Below are 17,949 nucleotides of genomic sequence, written 5' to 3'. Positions count from 1 at the left end.
ATAAAAAAAATTAAAAAAAAATAAATAAAAATAAAAGGATCCCTTGGCTATTACAATAAAATTAAATTGTTAGTAGGGGAAGGGTGAAAGGTTTAAAACACACCCATGAAAGAGAAGACTGAGGGCCACCTGGGTGGCTTAGTGGTTGAGCGTCTGCCTTTGGCTCAGGTCGTGATCCCAGGGTCCTGGGATTGAGTCCCCAGTCGGGCTCCCTGCGAGGAGCCTGCTTCTCCCTCTGCCTGTGTTTCGGCCTCTTTCTGTATCTTTCATGAATCAATAAATTAAAAATCTTAAAAAAAAAAAAAAAAAGAAAGAAGACTGAAAGGTATATATAACATGTTAGCTTTGATTATTTCTGGGCTGTGCACTGTGACTGAGTTTAAGTCTCTGAATTTTCTTTTTTTAAAGATTTTTATTTATTTATTCATAGAGACAGAGAGAGAGGGGCAGAGACACAGGCAGAGGGAGAAGCAGGCATCATACAGAGAGCCCGATGTGGGACTTGATCCAGGGTCTCCAGGATCACGCCCTGGGCTGCAGGCGGCGCTAAACCGCCGCGCCACCGGGGCTGCCCTTCTCTGTATTTTCTAAATTCTCTCTAGTGGGCTTTCCTGCTCATGTGAGGGTGGGAGAGGGATGGGGCGTGGTCTGTAAGGGCAGGCCGGGATTGCTGTAGCTGTGCTGAAAGAGAAGTATCACGGTGCAGCCCGGCCCAGCAGAGCAGCTGAGCGTGAGGACTGAGGCAGGCTGTTGAGTGTAGTCAATTGGACCCAAACCTGTTTGTTCATCATATTGTCCAAATTCTGACTTAAAGTTTTCAGATTCAGATTTGGAGGACTGACCTTGCCACCAACCCAGAGATGGCTTTGTGTGAATGAATTAGGAGTCCCTTTCTCTAGAGAAGTTACTGCCATCTTCTGGAGAAGCTTCATAACGATGATAGAAATCTAGGAAGGCCGAAGTACATCCCGAAGTCTTGCAGTGCACAGCTGCAGGCATCATCCTGTGGAGGCCCTGTCTTCTGAACCAAAGCCCTGGCATGGATCTGGAAGTCGGTGCTTTTATGTTGTTGCTTTTTTGATCACGCATTAAAACATTTTTTAAAAAAGATTTTATTTATTTATTCATGAGAGAAACACAGAGGCAGACACAGGCAGACGGAGAAGCAGGCTCCATGCAGGGAGCCCGACGTGGGACTCGATCTCAGGTCTCCAGGATCACTCCCTGGGCTGAAGGCGGCACTAAACTGCTGAGCCACCTGGGCTACCCAAAACATTTTTTAATTTGGAAAATTTTAGCCATATACAGAAGTAGACAGAATCACGTAATGAATATTCATATCACCAACTCCAGCTTCAGTGATGATTCACGTTCTGTGCATTCTTTTTCCTCTGTGCCTCCACAAGATTTTTTGCATGAGTGTTTTAAAGTAAATTTTAGACTTCATATCCTTTCTTCATAGATTTAAGTATTTATATAGCTATATAAGGAATTTCTAAAAGTACCGTTATTATACCCAGAAATACACACTTTCTTAAAGCTCTTGATGATTCCAATTATTCAGCCAGGTTTTTAAAATGGTGTGCAGAAGACAGAGCACGAAAGGCAGGGGAGAGGTCAGTTACAAACCTATAATGAGGGTTTGAGTTTGTGCCAGTCAGTTTGGGATTATCCTAAGGGGAATGAAGAGGCATTGGAGTCTCTGAGCAGGACAGTGGGGTAATGAGATTGACTTGCTGTGCTGGTATTTGCCCATCCCTCCCAGTCAGCAGGGGACCCACGTGCATTCCTAACACTCTTGGACTCCGACTTTCTCTCTCCCCTGTTAGGGTCCAGAGCCGCAGAACTGGCTCTCCAAACTAAGCAACCCACATTCTTCCCAGTGTTTTCTGTCATTTCTCTGTCTTTCAAGTCTATAGGAGAGGACCAAAGGGGACCACGCTTGCTTCCTTACTTAGCAGATCCAAATCAAACCCACGGTGTCTCTGGTCCTAAGTAACCACGACACGGGACTCCACACTCCCTCATCCCATAAAACGTGAGCAGCATTCACCACCAATGGGAAGGCCGGATATAGAGGGATGCAGCCCAAGAGATATGAGAAGGGCTTGCCTGAGGACCACACTGCCCCGGTCCTCTCTGGCATCTCAGGAAGCACTTTCTTTGGACATCCTTATTGCTCATTGTTCTCTATGGAGATTTTGAATCTAAAATACAAGTCCTTTAAAGCCACTGTTTTTGGCCTATCAAGTGGATGTAAATTAAATCATTTACCTACTTGCCTTCTTTAGATGCCAAAGCCCAGCCTTCTTCATCCTGGGGTCCAATTCCACCCTCGTCTTGCTGTTCTGAGCCAACTCAGGCCTCTGGGTGCTCATCCTGTTCGCTCTGCCCTCTCTCTTTGCTCAGAACACCAAACTACTGCCTGCCGGCCCCTGCTCTTCTTTGCTTTCCTTACACTGCCAACTGTGCTGTGGTTGTGGATAACACTTCAACAGGATTGAAAATCATCCTCGAAGTAAAGACCAGAGTCAGATAACAAAAATCCTATCCATTCTCCTTAGGTTCTAGGAGGTTTATAAATTTGAAAGTCATTCAGTTCAAATACATACTGAACCCTTGGCAGTCTCATTCTCTGGCTCCCTTCCTGGCTCACCCTCTTTTGAAAAACCACAACCACCGCAGGGGCAGGCCTTCCCTGGGAGCTTGCAGAGCCTGGCAAAGGAGGTCTGCTTGTGTTTGCCCCTGCCTCCCCCCCACCACGTCCCTGCAGCCAGGTGACTACGGCCCAGCCCAAGAGGACCATCATCACACCTACTCCTCACAGCCGGGGCCCTGGGTACCAGACCCCAGGCTGTTCAGGGAGAGTGAGAAGGGACACGAGAAAAAAGAGGAATCTGAAAGCTGAGGAAAAAAAGAGGAGGGAGGCCCGTCCAGAGTAGGTGTTGAAAGGGGAACCTGGGACTGAGCATCACGTGCTGGGCTTTTAGCTTTGTGACTCCTGAGCAGTTTCTTCAGCCATGTGGCTGGAATACGGAGTGCTGAAAACCATTCGTTTCTTAAATTGTGTTAAGGCAGAGGAGATGGGAAAAGGAAACAATATGCTGGGAGGCAGTCAGAGCTAATGCCTAGTCGCTACAAGTGCCCCTTAGAACCTGATGGAGGCACTGAGCAGCTGGCGAGCTCTGGTTTCCTACATGCACAGTTCTGCAGGACTCCTTGGAGGTCTGTAAATTCTGTTATTGAAAAATGAGTATTTGCAGTTTGAGGAGATCCAAAATACATCACTCGAAGTGTATCCTGGATTATTTCTGTGATCCCCCTGTGACCACATGGTGATTGTATTTACAGTCACATTCACACATGATGCTGGAGAATTTTGTTTCTGCTGAAAGGTTAACTGTGGAGTTTTCCTCTACTGAGGAAAACTGTGCTGGTATTTAATATTCACGAGGCTAGAACTAGTGAAAATTGTGCTGGTATTTAATATTTACTAGGCTAGAATTTCTTCATTTTATCTAATCCCAGTCCTTTGCCATAGTGCATGTTAGGTCTTAAACCCAGACACTTGGAGGAAGAGAATCAACTCAGATTTAATCTGGAATGAAAATTAGTGTGGGCAGCACTAATCTCAGGATGGTGTTTTGCTTTTTAAGTCCCAGAGTGTGAGATAAAGTAACATAAGCTACATTTTGATTGTGAGTCTTTACAGCTAAAAAGGTGGCAAGAATTTTGTTGTTCCTAAGTAAAATACAGGAATTATTTCTGTTATCTATCATAGTAGGGGGCAAGTTTTTAAATGGAATTGATCTCTTTAAGGTATTTGTTAAGAGGAATGGATTCATAATTGTTAAAATAAAATGTAAACTGCATTTATTGTTTCCTCTGAAGCAGGTTTAGTGTATGCACTCCAGTGACATTTCCATGATACTATTGGTGCCCAATTTTTATTTTTTTATTGATACACTTACTTGAAGGACTCCGTGATGTTTTCTGAATTGTGTATTTACTTTGCATCTAATATTATGAGAGCCTGTTTTTTTTTAAGATTTTATTTATTTATTCATGAGAGACACACAGAGAGGCAGAGACACAGGCAGAGGGAGAAGCTGGCTCCCCTCGGGAGCCTGATGCGGAACTCGATCCCAGGACCCTGGGATCACGACCCAAGCCAAAGGCAGATGCTCACACTGAGCCACCCAGGCCCTCCGAGAGCCTACTTTTAGAGTGAATAAACAGGAATTTAAGAGTGATGGAAGGAGTGGCACACAAGAGCCTCGGCAACCCATGTAAACATGGGTTACAGTTCACTTTTAAATGGACTCATGGGAAAAAACTCAACAGACTATAATTAGAACAAGTTGGCATGTAGATCACTTCTTACCATGATTGGTGATATTAAAATTTAACTTCCCAGTAATCAGTCACACACCTTGAGGTCGCAATGACAAGGGAATGGTGTTAACCTAAAACTAAATACGGTGCTGGTGCCTGAGGATCCTGTTTGTACCTTGTAGGTGTGCATTTGTACTACGTTGGGGGAGAGGTGTACGCCGAGTGTGTGAGTGACAGCAGCATCTTTGTGCAGAGCCGGAACTGCAACTATCAGCATGGCTTCCACCCAGCCACTGTGTGCAAGATCCCCAGTGGCTGCAGTCTGAAGATCTTCAACAACCAGCTCTTCGCACAGCTGCTCGCTCAGTCAGTTCACCACGGATTCGAAGTCGTGTATGAGTTAACCAAGATGTGCACTATCCGCATGAGCTTTGTTAAGGTAAGGAGTGCTTGCTTTCAGATATTAAGACAGAAAGTGAAAAAAATAAAATAAGACGAACCAAAAAGCATTCTTTGGGTGATGTGGCAGCTATACAGCCAGTACAAGTAGGCAACAGGGTGTTTTTCTTATTGTTGTTTTGGAATTTTCCTTTGGAACTCTAGTTGTTTTTGGGAAGAGCTCCTCCGTGAGGGTCAACTCTCTTGTTTAGCAGTTACAAGAACACTCTTAAACATTTCACTTTTGAAGAAATAACCAGTTAAGGTAGTAGTCTGATTTTTTTATGCAGAAGATAAATTGACAATGATAATTTTATAGGATTTCATGCCACAGAGGCTTTTTTTTTTTTATCTCTCACATTGCTAAGAGCACTGTTGTCTCTCAATAAATGTGGCTAAATTTATCTGAATTAAAACATTGCCCTCTTAGCAAGCATACAGGATGACAGAGGAGATAATATTTATACATAAGCTACAAAATAGACAGTAGTGGCTCTAATACAGTGTAGTGTACATTAAGTGCTGTTATGAGGCACAAATTGGGATAGAAATATTAGGGTGAGTGTGATTAACTCTGAGAGACTAGTAGATGTTCTCTTTATGAATGTTTGTTGAATTTGTCAAATTAGATCTTACTAACGTTGATCTGAAGGCTTTGGAGAACTGAGGAAGTTAGTGGGAAAGACAACCAACTGGATTTGCATGCTGAAGTCTTTGGCTGTTTCATCTCTTGCAAAGCACTTGCAGATAATTCTAATATTTGAATATCTGAGTTTATTTATCAAACTATCTGGTTACATGTGACAGTTTTCACATTGTCGCATATCCATCCAAGAAGTCAGTATGGCTTGTTCTGGGTTGTTTTCAATGTAAGATTTATTAATCCTTTGAAATTACCATGAAAAATAATTGTCCTATTTTTCTATACTCTTATTTTTTTCTTAAAGTTTTTATTTATTTATTCGTGAGAGACACAGAGAGAGAGAGAAGCAGAGACACAGGTAGAGGAAGAAGCAGGCTTCGTGCAGGGAGCCCCATGCAGGACTTGATCCCCAGACTCCAGGATCACGCCCTGGGCTGAAGGCAGGCGCTAAACCGCCGAGCCACCCAGGGATCCCCTATACTCTTATTTTTATTGTATTTCTAATTCTAGTAATTATTGTAAAAATGGCAATGAAGAATATAGTTTCCAACTTAAAAAATGGCTTTTTGAAACCATTTCTTTCATGATGACAAAGCAGCTTTACTCAAATTTACTGTTAGGCTTTAAAAGCATTTTTATATTGTAAAGCAATTAGCAAATACCTAGAAATCATTTTAAATGTTCTGATGCTTTGCAGCCAGCAGAGGGCATTGAATTGCCATTAATGAACAATCATTTGATTCAACAGTTATTTTTTCCAGGTCCATGTTTTTAAAATGAGGATGAAATGCCAATACATCAGAAGTAATTATTTCACTGTCATATAACCCAGCATATCTGATTGCTCTAAGATCAGCTAGATCTATTTCATAAAGCTATATAATTTACAGAAAACATAACTGATTAGTTTAAAAGAAATTTAAAAGTTCTCATCACGGAGAAAAAAATGTATAAGTATATGAGGTGATAGAAGTTAACTAAACGTATTGTGGTGATCATCTTGCAGTGTATGCAAATATCCACTCATTATGTGTACACCTAAAACTTACACACAGTGTCTATCAATATATCTCAACTAAACCAGGGCTGGTGGGGGGAGGCAGTACAAATAAAAATAATGTAAAATATCTCATTAGTAATATCATATCAATTATGTATTGATATAATATTTTAGATATATTGAATTGAATAAAATACATTACTAAAATTAAAAAAGAAATTACAGGACTAAACACTGGTGGCTACGACCGGGGTGATGGACTAGATCATCTTTAAGGCATCTTTTAGCTTTGATTTTTACTGAGTCTAGGACTCAGTCAATAAGATACTATTGAGCACCTACCATGTGTCACACCAGGCACCATTCTAGACATTGAGGTACATCAGTGATCAGTCAACATCTCTGCCCTAATGGAATCAATATTCCAGGAGGGAGAGACAGATGTTAAACAACAGCTATAATAAAGAACGTGAAGGGAAAGAGAAACTTAGAGCAGGCTGTGGGGAATTAGAGTGCTGGGGGAGGGGTAGGTTGCAAGTTTTAAAATGATGGGCAGAGTGGGCCTCAGGGACTTGAAGGAGACAAGGGAGTTAAGTCATAAGAGTATCTGGAGGGGAAGCAGTAGGTGCAGAGGGAAGGGCAAACAATACTGCAAGAGCATACCCTTGACATTTGTAAGAGCAGGGTGGCCAGGGTCCCTGGAGCGTGAGCCAGGGAGCTGAGAGTGGGGGTGGAGGGTGAGATTCACCACAAGGATTTCGGCTTTTACTCTAACAAAATGGGGAGCACCTGCAGGGATTTGAGCAGAGAATTTCATGATCTGACTTATATTTTTAAAGGATCACTGTAGCTGCTACATGGATTGCAGGTATTATGCAGGCAAGGAGGAAAGCAGAGAAACCAGCTAGAAGGCCACTGCAGTGTTCAGATGAGAGATAATGGTTGCTCCCACTAGGAGCATTGTTATAGAAGTTGTAAGAAGGGGAGCGATTCTGAGTTGTGCAGGTTATTCCATGTGGGGTATAAGAAAGGAGCGAGAGAGATGAAGTTACCTCCACCTGGGATGGAGAAAATGCAGGTGGGTCAGGTGTAGATAGAAGATTAAGACTTCAGTCTTAGAATAACTTTGTGATGTCCAACACACATCCAAGTGGAGATGCTGAGCAGTTAGATGTACGAGTCTGGATTTAGGGAGAGAGGAGGACTGGGCTGACGATGTCAATTTAGAAATTGTCAGCATCTGCACAGTATTTATCTGTGAGCTGGGATGGAATTGCCAACAGTTTGAGTTTAACAGAGAAGATCAGGGGTTCTAGGACGGAGCCCTAGGACACTTCAACCTTAAAAGATGGGGGAAAAGAGAAAACTGGCAAAGAACACTGAGAAAAAGTAACCAATGCAGAAGTAAAACTTAGAAAGTTAGGTGCTCGTTAAACCAAAAGAAGGAAGTATGGTGAGGAGAGGGGATGGACTAAATCACATACTGCCCAAGTAACACGAAGACTGAGAGAGTGGATCATTAGTTTTAGCATATAGAGGTCTTTTTTATCTTAGCAGGAATAGTTTTGTTAAAGGCTAGGGTTGAAATGCTGAACAAAATGGAATTAAGAAGGAATGGAAGGAGAGGAATTGATACAGCCTGTTTGGACAACTCGTTTGAGAGTTTTTGCTAGAAAAGGGGTCAAAGATATAGGGCAGTAAGTAGTGGGAGTGTTAGAGCCAAAAGAAGTATTTTGAAGATGAGAGATACTTCAGCATGTTCCTATGCTGATGGGAATGATCCAGCAGAAAAAAAAAAATATTGTAGGAGAGAGTGGGGAGATTTGCTGGAATGATGTCCTTGGGAAGGCAGTTGAGTCTTATGCACCACTAGATGGACTGGCTTATTTGGAAGCACAGATAATCTGTAGTGAGAAGTAAAAAAGGCTGAGTGTTTTGGTGCAGATGCTATAGAAACTCTTCTGATTGCTTCATGCTTCGTTAAAATAAGATGAAAATTGAGAGGGAGGCAAATCATAAGAGACACTGAACTTTAAAAAACAAACAGGTTGCTAGAGGGGAGGTGGGTGGGGGGATGGGGTAACTGGGTGATGGGCATTAAGGAGGGCACGCAATGTGATGAGCACTGGCTGTTATATGCAACTGATGAATCACTAAATTCTACCCCTGAAACTGATAATACACAATATGTTAACTAAATTGAATTCAAATAAAATTTAAAAATAAAGATTATCATTCACAGTAGGTGAAGGTGTTAGAGGTTTTAGGGAAAAGGAACAGGAGTGAGCAGTCATTTGGGGCATGGGGGGGTAGTGGGAGAGCACAGGGACTGGGGGAGTGTCGTTCAATTGCAGGTGGCATCAGAGATGCCCTTGAGGCTTGCAGTCACGAATGTAAGGTGTCATCAGCATGGTTGTGTTGAGATCCATTTTTTTCAGTACTACTGATAATCATTGTTCCCAATAACAGTGGGAACTCTCACAAATAAAAAATAACTGAAGTTATTTAAAGAGATTTGTGATCTCTCTTCATTTTTCTAAAAGATTTTATTTATTTATTCATGAGAGGCACACAGAGAGAGGCAGAGACATAGGCAGAGGGTGGAGAAGCAGGCTCCCTGCGGGGAGCCTAGTGCAGGACTCCATCCCAGGACTCTGGGATTACACCCTGAGCCAAAGGCAGACGCTCAACCACTGAGCCACCCAAGCATCCCTCTCTCTTCATCTTTAAAGTAATTTGTCACTGATGTATAATAGAGAAAAAAGATAGACAATTTTTTTTTATTTTTACAGCCTCTCCTATGAATGGTAATAAAAGTGAGCCAGAAAGAGAGAAGAAACAAGTTTTGTTAACCAACCCTGAATAATCAAAAGCACCCTCACTGTCTTTACGCCTTTCAGATCCAGTCACTGGTCTGTAGTGAGCATCTGTTTTGTGTAAAACACTGTCTTCAGCAGTAAGGGGTTGAACATAAGGTCAGGCTCCTTTCCTTGTAGAAGAGAAAAATGATTTGCCAGTGTTTCTGATGTGATTAGAGACCAGACCATCTTTATGTCCATGTATTTAGCTGTGAGCCCAGAGGGAATCTTCTGATTTGGACTCATCTTAGGATGTCTCGATGCAAAAATTGTTTTGTACTTACAGGAGGGCAGAGTGCATGCCCTCTCAGGTTTCAGGAGCTGCTCTGGTGCATGGGCTCTGTGTGCACTGATGCTTTGCTCACATCTCTGGAGGTTGACAGGAAAGTCAGACACCATCACTCTTGGCTCTGTTCTTCCTTTTCAGGGCTGGGGAGCAGAGTATCATCGCCAGGATGTCACGAGCACCCCCTGCTGGATTGAGATTCATCTTCACGGACCGCTGCAGTGGTTGGACAAAGTTCTCACTCAGATGGGTTCTCCACATAACCCGATTTCTTCAGTGTCTTAACAGCCTGTTATGTCTTAATCTACATTTCTATAGAATAGATGCTATTGCAGGCAGTGGCTTATACCATGTCAGATTTGCAACTAACAGAAGTTTCTAAGTACATATGTAAATACATATAATATATACTGTTCATATTTTTATCACCAGTTTTTTTGTGCTAGAATTTTTAGTTAACCTGGTGCCAGTACAACGTGATTAGAAAAGGCAACTGTGTCAATAGAATTTGAAAAATGTTGGCAGAATAAAAGGCAGCATTAGTCAGCTATGTCATTATAAGGCATGTTGTATGGCCTACCAGAAAAATATCAAAAGTGTTTATATATTGCAAATCAGGGTACTAGCAGCACTAAAGCAAGTAACACTTTCGGATAAAAGAAAGCAACCAAACCCATATCATTTAAACAATCTCACTTTCAGTGCTATTGGCAAGAAGGGAAAAAAACCCAAGCTTGTAAAATCAATTATGTAAGATGAGTCACATAAATTATTTTATTTCTCAAGTTGAAATACCTATAGCTGGACTATTGTGCTAATATTAATGGTACATTTAAGATAAATTTAAACTGTGATTGGAAAAGAGACTGTGAAGCTGGGAGTCAATGTTGTTTCAAGATCTGCCACTATTAAAAAAAAAAGAGTCTAATACATGGGAAGATTCATATGAAAATAGCATGAAATGAGGTATATTCTCAAATTACAAAATAAGACCAGAACATAGTCCAAGAATCACCCAGGGAGACACTTGCTTTCCACGTAGGAGAACCAGGGCCCCGCTTTCCTTGTTCTTCCAGTCAGGCAGTCTGGCAGACTTCTGAGTCTGCACAGGGAGCTGGAGGACCGTGTGCGTAATTTCTGGATGGGGACGAAGCAGTAAAATAAGAGGGTTGGACAAAAGCATCCTATGTTTATTCACACCTTCTCACATTCCCATTAAAAGACTTTATGAAGCAAGGGCACATTTCCCCTACATGTTGGCACATACTATTTACAGATGACTAAAACAGTGGTGAAGCCTTGAGAAAATCTGGACACATTGCTGGGGTCAAATGTAGGAGTTATTTAACTTAGTGTCTCGGTCTGCTGAGCACATCTGGTAGCCTCTTATAAAGCTGAAGCCTCATACCTGGAAATAACTTCCCAAATGAAATAATAATTTCATAATCCCTAGAATTTCTGGGGAACAGTGGTACTGAAGAGTGGGACATTTAAATAAATAAATAAATATACATATATATATATACATATTATTTCTGTTCTTATTTACTCTTGGATGATAAGAGAGGAGAGGAACATTCCCCACATTTCTAGGTACTTTTACATATAAATATATATTTATATATATATAATTTTATATATATATAAAATCCCCACCCACTAAACACTGCACTGCTTCAAGAAATATTTCACACCCTCTCAAAAATGTATAGCTTAAGAAGGTAATTATACTTGTAACAGATGGTACTTCAGTAATGCAAGAGGTTTCTTCATTTATGCATCCTATCTCCGCTCTTTTTAGCATTAGTGCACACAGTAGTTGCTTCTCATTAAATTGTATTCAAGGTAGAAATGATCCTGTGAAAAAGATATATTTGCGTGAGCTCCTACGGTTGCCTCTTGTAAGGACTAGTGTTATCTAATAGAAACTTTCCTATATGCAATAGAAAATAGTACAGCCTACATTAAAACTAGGTGGTCCGTTTAGTGTTTAGAAAATCCTGTAGTCCATTGGTTCATCAACTATGTACTGTGCCCCTATATGGCGGGGAACAGTGTTAGGTACTGTGGAATCAAGTGTAAACCAGAGACAGTTCCAGATTCTGGAGAGTCTGTTAGTAAACCTGTTAATAAACATCTTCATGTTTCAGAACTTTTCAAACAAAGCCAAACCTACGATCTTTATTTTTGCTTGAAAAAAATATAACTGATTTCTTAATTGTCTATATTTTGAAACTTACTTCCCTTCTCTTCTCAGCAATCAGGTAAGGGATGAAGTCTTCCTCGGATAGATGCTACTTTTCTTCAGTGCTTCAAAGTTGTTTGTTTTCTCCCCTTATTCCCTTATTTTCCAGTTTTTGCCCATTTCCCCTTTTCTTGGAAAAGGCATAAATACGGTGAGTCTTCCTCATATGAGTACAGGTCTGTGAGAATATCAAGGACACATGGTTTTTGCTCCAGAGACCTAACATAGCTTTCTTGATCTCTTCACAAATGCTCAAATTTCTGATAACCTTATACCTTTGCAGAATTAATTGTAACTGATTGCTTATAAATTACATTTAAAAAATAAACAAACCTGGATGTTCATGCAGGTTTGGGAAACCAAGACAAAATATTCCAGCAAAGCCTGTGTTATTCCTTTGAAAAACAAATGATTAAAGTGGTACATTTGCATCATCACCAGTCCTATCTCACAAAAATTCCACATTAGGCTACAGTCAAATTCAAAAGAGTTAACCGTTCAGTCACCATAACTAGTCACGTTCTCTTCAGTCTTTTAACATTTTTGCTGGCAAAATGCAAGAATTGTCCAAAGTTGTAATGCAGCATTTGCCTTCAGACTTCTACATTTGCTCATTTAGCATTCATTCCTTGAGATGGACAATAAAAAAAAAATGTAATAGCATTCTTTTATAGGATAACTAGCAAAGTGGACATGCTAAGCCATTTAAAGGCACCAACAATGCCAAACATTTTTAAGATTGCCATGGACAAGGGTTGTGCAGTAGAGAATGACGTTTTGGCCTGCTCTTAACCCCAGAACATTTGTTGTATTGTTCTTTCCTGTTTAAAAACTGAGATGTGAGAAGTTTGTTTTAAACGATATTTTACTATCTGCCAGTGCTTTGGAACTATAAAGATGTCACTTGTTTTTGTTTTTTTTACATTCAGTATAAATCAGGAAAATTGAACAACATAGCACTAGCACTTAGGATCCCCCCTTTCATTGTCTTCTAAGGGATAAGAAGCAATAACAAAGGGATTAGAAGCAACAACAAAAAGCATTTTGTAAATATAACCTGCTAGAATTTAAACACCTGCTTAACTTTGAATATGTCCTGAATATCTGGTATATATATTCAACAACTAAAGCAAAATATAACATGCATTCCAAATTTGTCTTCCCCTGTTATGATTTAGCATATGAACTGTATGAACTGTATGACAAGGCTAGAGGATCCTGGCACATGTTCAAATTAATGTAACACAAACCAACAAAAAAGGAACTATTTTCGATTCAAGTAATGCTTTTGATGATCATATCTAGGCTTCAGTTATCCTTCAAATGCACACTTATATACTGTTATATGATTGTTTATAATAAACAATACTGTACCTATACAGTTTCTGGTTCATTTTTCCCTACAAACATCAAAGAAGGGTCACTGCATATGGGTCCTTAAGATGATCTTAAACCATCTTACTTTGAAAATGAGATATTTTTAAAATCCAACATGCTATAGAGAAATTAGGTAATGGTTTTAAATTAAACATCTTGGCATCTCTGGCATTAAATATAGAATCTTGAAGATACTTTGTGGTAATTTTAGAGAGGATATGCATAGAAGCTTTTTTTCCTGGATAGTGGCAAATATTAAGTGATACTGCTATATATAGGAAAGAACAATTTTATTATTGTAAACATCTGTTCATTATACATAAATATTACATACCATGAAAGGTGCTAAGGATGACTAGTGAGGAGAAGGTAAGATAAAATTCAGGAAGAAATTCTCAGTTCCTTCCATTTCCCTCTTTTTTTTTTTTTTAAAAGATTTTATTTATTTATTCATGAGAGACAGACACAGAGAGAGGCAGAGACACACAGGCAGAGGGAGAAGCAGGCTCATGCCGGAGCCCGACGCAGGACTTGATCCCAGGTCTCCAGGATCAGGCCCTGGGCTGAAGGCGGCGCTAAACCGCCGAGCCACCCGGGCTGCCCTCCCTCTAGTTTTAAAATGAAGGGGAAAATACGTAAATATTTCAAGAAAGATTAGCCTTACTAACTTGATCAAGGTTTTCCTTTTTTTTATTTTTTTAAGTGTGGCCTTTATTCAAAAGAGATTTGTGGACTTCCAAACCGTAAGCAAAGGAAAGGCTATTCTGGTTTAAATGTAGACAGGGATTATGAGACTTCCAGTTTAAACTGAGTTTATAGAGAACAGTGATTATGTCTTATCTGCTTTTGCATCCTCATGGTGCCTGACCCTGTTCCTGCCTCTAATGCTTGGTATTGGCACTTGAAACACTAACCAGTACAGATTTTTTTGGTAATATATCATGGCATAGACCTACATGACAGTCTTTAAACATTAACCTATCTTAGAGAAGGGATATTTTCATCATCCGAGAAACCTGTGCATATTCATTTATCAGATCGTTCTTATGCAGAGCCACTATAAATGTACAGCACTATAAATGTACCACTATAAATCTACAGTGTACATTTTTAAAATGTGAATAACAACACAGTTTATGCCTTGAAAGGAATTTCCCAGTTTGGGGAGGAAGATGAACGAGTATGCCAATAAAGGTCACTGCATTATCAACTGTGGCAGGTTGCTGGGGGAGCAAGCAGTGACATCTCCATCAGGCACAAGGTGGGCACCTGGGAAGGCTTCTGGACCAATCCAACTTGTCTTCCTTCCCATCAGTTCCCTTAGCAAGTCATCCAAGACTTTCCTAACCAGGTTGGATGCCTCCTTTTTGTGCTGCCATCATACTTGTGCTCATCAAAGGTCAGTTACTAATTCCTGCATCAAACTATTTTCTTGTCCAACTGTCTGCCAGACTGGGAGCTCTTTAAGGGCAAGGATTGTGTCTATTCATGTTCATCATTTTCCAGCTACTGTTTAGAAAGGCATTTGGGGTTCACATTGTAAAGGCAGAATTGATATTTGTTTCCAGTTCCCCATTTTAAACATCAGCAAATATTTCATTTCTCCTTTTTTTTTAAGATTTTATTTACTTATTTGAGAGACTGTGCACAAAGGAGAGAGTACATGAGCAGGGGGGCAGGGAGAGGAAGAGGCAGACTCGCCACTGAGCAGGGATTCCACCCCCACACACAATGAGTCGGGCTCTGTCCCAGGGCCCTGAGACCGTGACCTAAGCTGAAGGCAGATGCCTGACAGACATCCAGGCGCCCCTTTTTTCTCCTCTTTGAAATAAAATAATGGCAGCCCTCCAACTGTATGCCCAGTGACCATGCTGGAGCTGGAGCTGGAGCTGGTGGGTATGAGCCACATGCTTATAATTTGATTTGGAAATAGATATTAGCTGCACTGCAGTAGCAAAGAAAGGTAGTTCTGACAGACAGTTATAATTCTTTTCATTCTAAGCACTTATTTTTAAAATGTGAATTTTGGTAAAGACTAGAAAGAAGTATAAGGAATTCTGATGTGGCAACCAAAAGTTGCAACTGCTCAGCTCCACCACTGCAGTGCAGAAGCAGATGTAAACAAGATGTATTCAATGAGCATGACTGGGCTCCAATATAATTTTATGAACACCAAAATTTGAATTTCAGTATTTTTCGCATCATGAAACATTTTCCTTTTGATTTTTCCCAACCATTTAAAAATGTAAAAAGTATTCTTAGCCTGCGGCAGAACAGAAATAGGCTGTGTGTCGGATTTGGCCTGGGGCAGAGTTTAATGGTTTGCCAAGTCTTACTTGGAGGATTGAGAGGACATTCCAATCACAGCCATGCTCCCATCTGAATGCAGCCACATGAGGGACCCCAAGCTGATCACCAGAACTCCTCAGCTGAGCTCAGCCGCCCCACAGCATGTAAGTAACACAACAAAAAAGGTTGTTATTTTAAGCCCTCATGCTTTGGGATGGTGTGTTGAATAATGGAAACAGTGGTCATAACCATCGTTCTTATGGTTCTTATGTTTGGAATGTTGATGGGACTTTGTCTTTGATTCATCAGGAGGCCTCAGGAGAGTAGCTTCTTCTCACAAAATGCAGGCCATGCCTATTTGAAAGTACCTACAAACAAATCTTTCCTCTTCATAACTTTACCCTGGTGATATAGAAACACATACAGTCTTTCTTAAGATGTGAAAAACAACCAGAAAAGTTATGACTAGTGAGATTTTCTGTCTTCCTCTCTTGTAATTGCACCTTGTACCATTTACTGTCCTCAAATTGGAGACCACAGTCAGCACTAATATGATTTTATACCAGTTGCCTTTGAAGATCTAATAAACAGGATATATTAATAGTATTATATTAATATTAAACATTTGCACAAAATGTGTTACTACTTATAATTATATAAAAATACACATACATACCTGAACTTCTCTGTCACATTGATTAGAATCATCTGTGGGGGGACTGTAACTAAGACAAGCATTATTTCCTTCAGAAAGTGAAACAGTCTTAGAGAAACCCATATTTTTCTAAGATCATCAAAAGTTGTCTGCTACTATGAAAACTCAAGTTTGCTTTTAGCAGGGTAGTGCTCAGAGAACTTTTTTTCCCAGGCTATTATACTTTAAAAGCTGGCCTTTTCTTTCTAAAGGAGATTTCGGGGTGGGGGGGTGGGGTCCCTGGGTGGCTCAGTCGGTTAAGCAACTGACTCCTGATTTCAGCTCAGGTCTTGATATGAGGGTCATGAGATTGAGCCAGTGTCAGGCTCTGCACTCAGTGGGGAGTTTGCCTGAGAGTCTTTCCCCCTTCTCGTCTTCTGCTTCTCCCCCTGCACGAGCACACCCTCTCTTTAAATAGATAAAATCTTAAAAAAAAAAACAACCCCACAATAAAATAGACTTTGTGGCGTGAACACCCTGCCTTTTGTGCTCAGGAGTAGATCCTTGTGTCCAGGAATGTGCCTGAGAAAAGCCAAGCATTCCTCTCATATCAAGATTCCCTTTTCTTTTCCTTACATGTTTCCTGTGTCCCTTCTATCTTTTGTTCACCTCTTTTGTGCCAGCAACAATCAAAATCACCCTTTACTCACTAGTCACAGACATTTGCTACCTATAGTAATCTTATTAGTGCTGACTGTGGTCTCCAGTTTGAGGACAGCAAATGATACAAGGTGCAATTACAAGAAAGGAAGACAAAATCTCACTAGCCATAACTTCTCTTACGGTTGTTTTTCACATCTTAAGAAAGGCGTTTCTATATCACTCGGGTAAAGCTATGAAGATGAAAGACTTACTTTGCTGCAGTATACAATAACAAAAACTGTTCATCTCTAATGCTTTAGAATAATACAAGTGATTATTTGGAAGGGAAGTAATAAATGTTAATAGAGGAAAGTAGTCCATGTCCTGAGTATAAGATGAGATCAACTCATCTAACTATTAAATAGTTCAAATATCTTCACTAAAATAGTTTTAAAAGCATGTTAACTTTAAACTCAATAAAAACAGCATTTTAATCAGACCTTTTTTCTATAGTGGGGCAGTTCAGCCCATTTTAAAATAAATTGCTCTTTTTTTAATAAATTGCTATCTGAACATGGGTAAATGTAGATGCCATTCAACAGCATCTGTTGTCATGACTATAATATTCATTTTTAGATGAATGAAAGAAAATGAGAAGCTGAAGGAGTCACAAAGGTAAAAGAAAAAGAGTATTAAATTTTCCATGTTAATTAGTTACAGAAAATAAATGAAGACAATTTGATATACCTGTACTAATTATTTTTTCTAATTCTAGAAAAAGAAACAGGAAATTATAAATCAACAATCATTTGAAAGGTCCGAAATTGGATCTTTTAAACCAACACTGGAAACCAAAAGCCACAAAAGATATATTGAAATATACAAAAACTAAAACCTTATAGCAAAAATACTACAAAAGAAGTAAACAGGCAAATTTTAAATTTGGGGAAAAAATAAAAATGACAGGGTTGGGTGTCTGCCTGGGTGGCTCAGTCAGTTAAGTGTCTGCCTTTGGCTCAGGTCATGACCCCAGAGTTCTGGGATGGAGCCCCACATCGGGCTCCCTGCGCAGTGGGGAGCCTGCTTCTCCCTTTCTCTCTGCACCACCCTCCACTCAGGTGCTGGCTCTCTCTCTCAAATAAATAAAATCTTTTTTTTAAATGACAGAGTTTTGATAATATTCACCAGACTTTTGCATACTG

At 40.1% G+C, this 17,949-nt stretch overlaps 1 protein-coding gene across 6 annotated transcripts in view; it reads left to right on the top strand.

The window, feature by feature from the left end:
- Positions 1-13,182, top strand: part of SMAD9 (SMAD family member 9) — a 77,023-nt gene extending 63,841 nt beyond the window's left edge. For all 6 annotated transcript variants that reach the window (XM_041766944.1, XM_041766942.1, XM_041766948.1 and 3 more), the window contains 2 exons: positions 4,518-4,774; positions 9,702-13,182. In XM_041766944.1, the coding sequence (XP_041622878.1) occupies positions 4,518-4,774; positions 9,702-9,845 (401 nt within the window). In that variant the 3' untranslated portion in view covers positions 9,846-13,182. The remainder of the gene's footprint in view (positions 1-4,517; positions 4,775-9,701) is intronic.
- Positions 13,183-17,949: the final 4,767 nt, after the last annotated feature.

The sequence above is a fragment of the Vulpes lagopus genome, chromosome 8 (assembly GCF_018345385.1).
Source record: "Vulpes lagopus strain Blue_001 chromosome 8, ASM1834538v1, whole genome shotgun sequence".
Taxonomy (NCBI): Eukaryota; Metazoa; Chordata; class Mammalia; order Carnivora; family Canidae; genus Vulpes; species Vulpes lagopus.
This window is presented reverse-complemented; position numbering and strand designations above follow the sequence as displayed.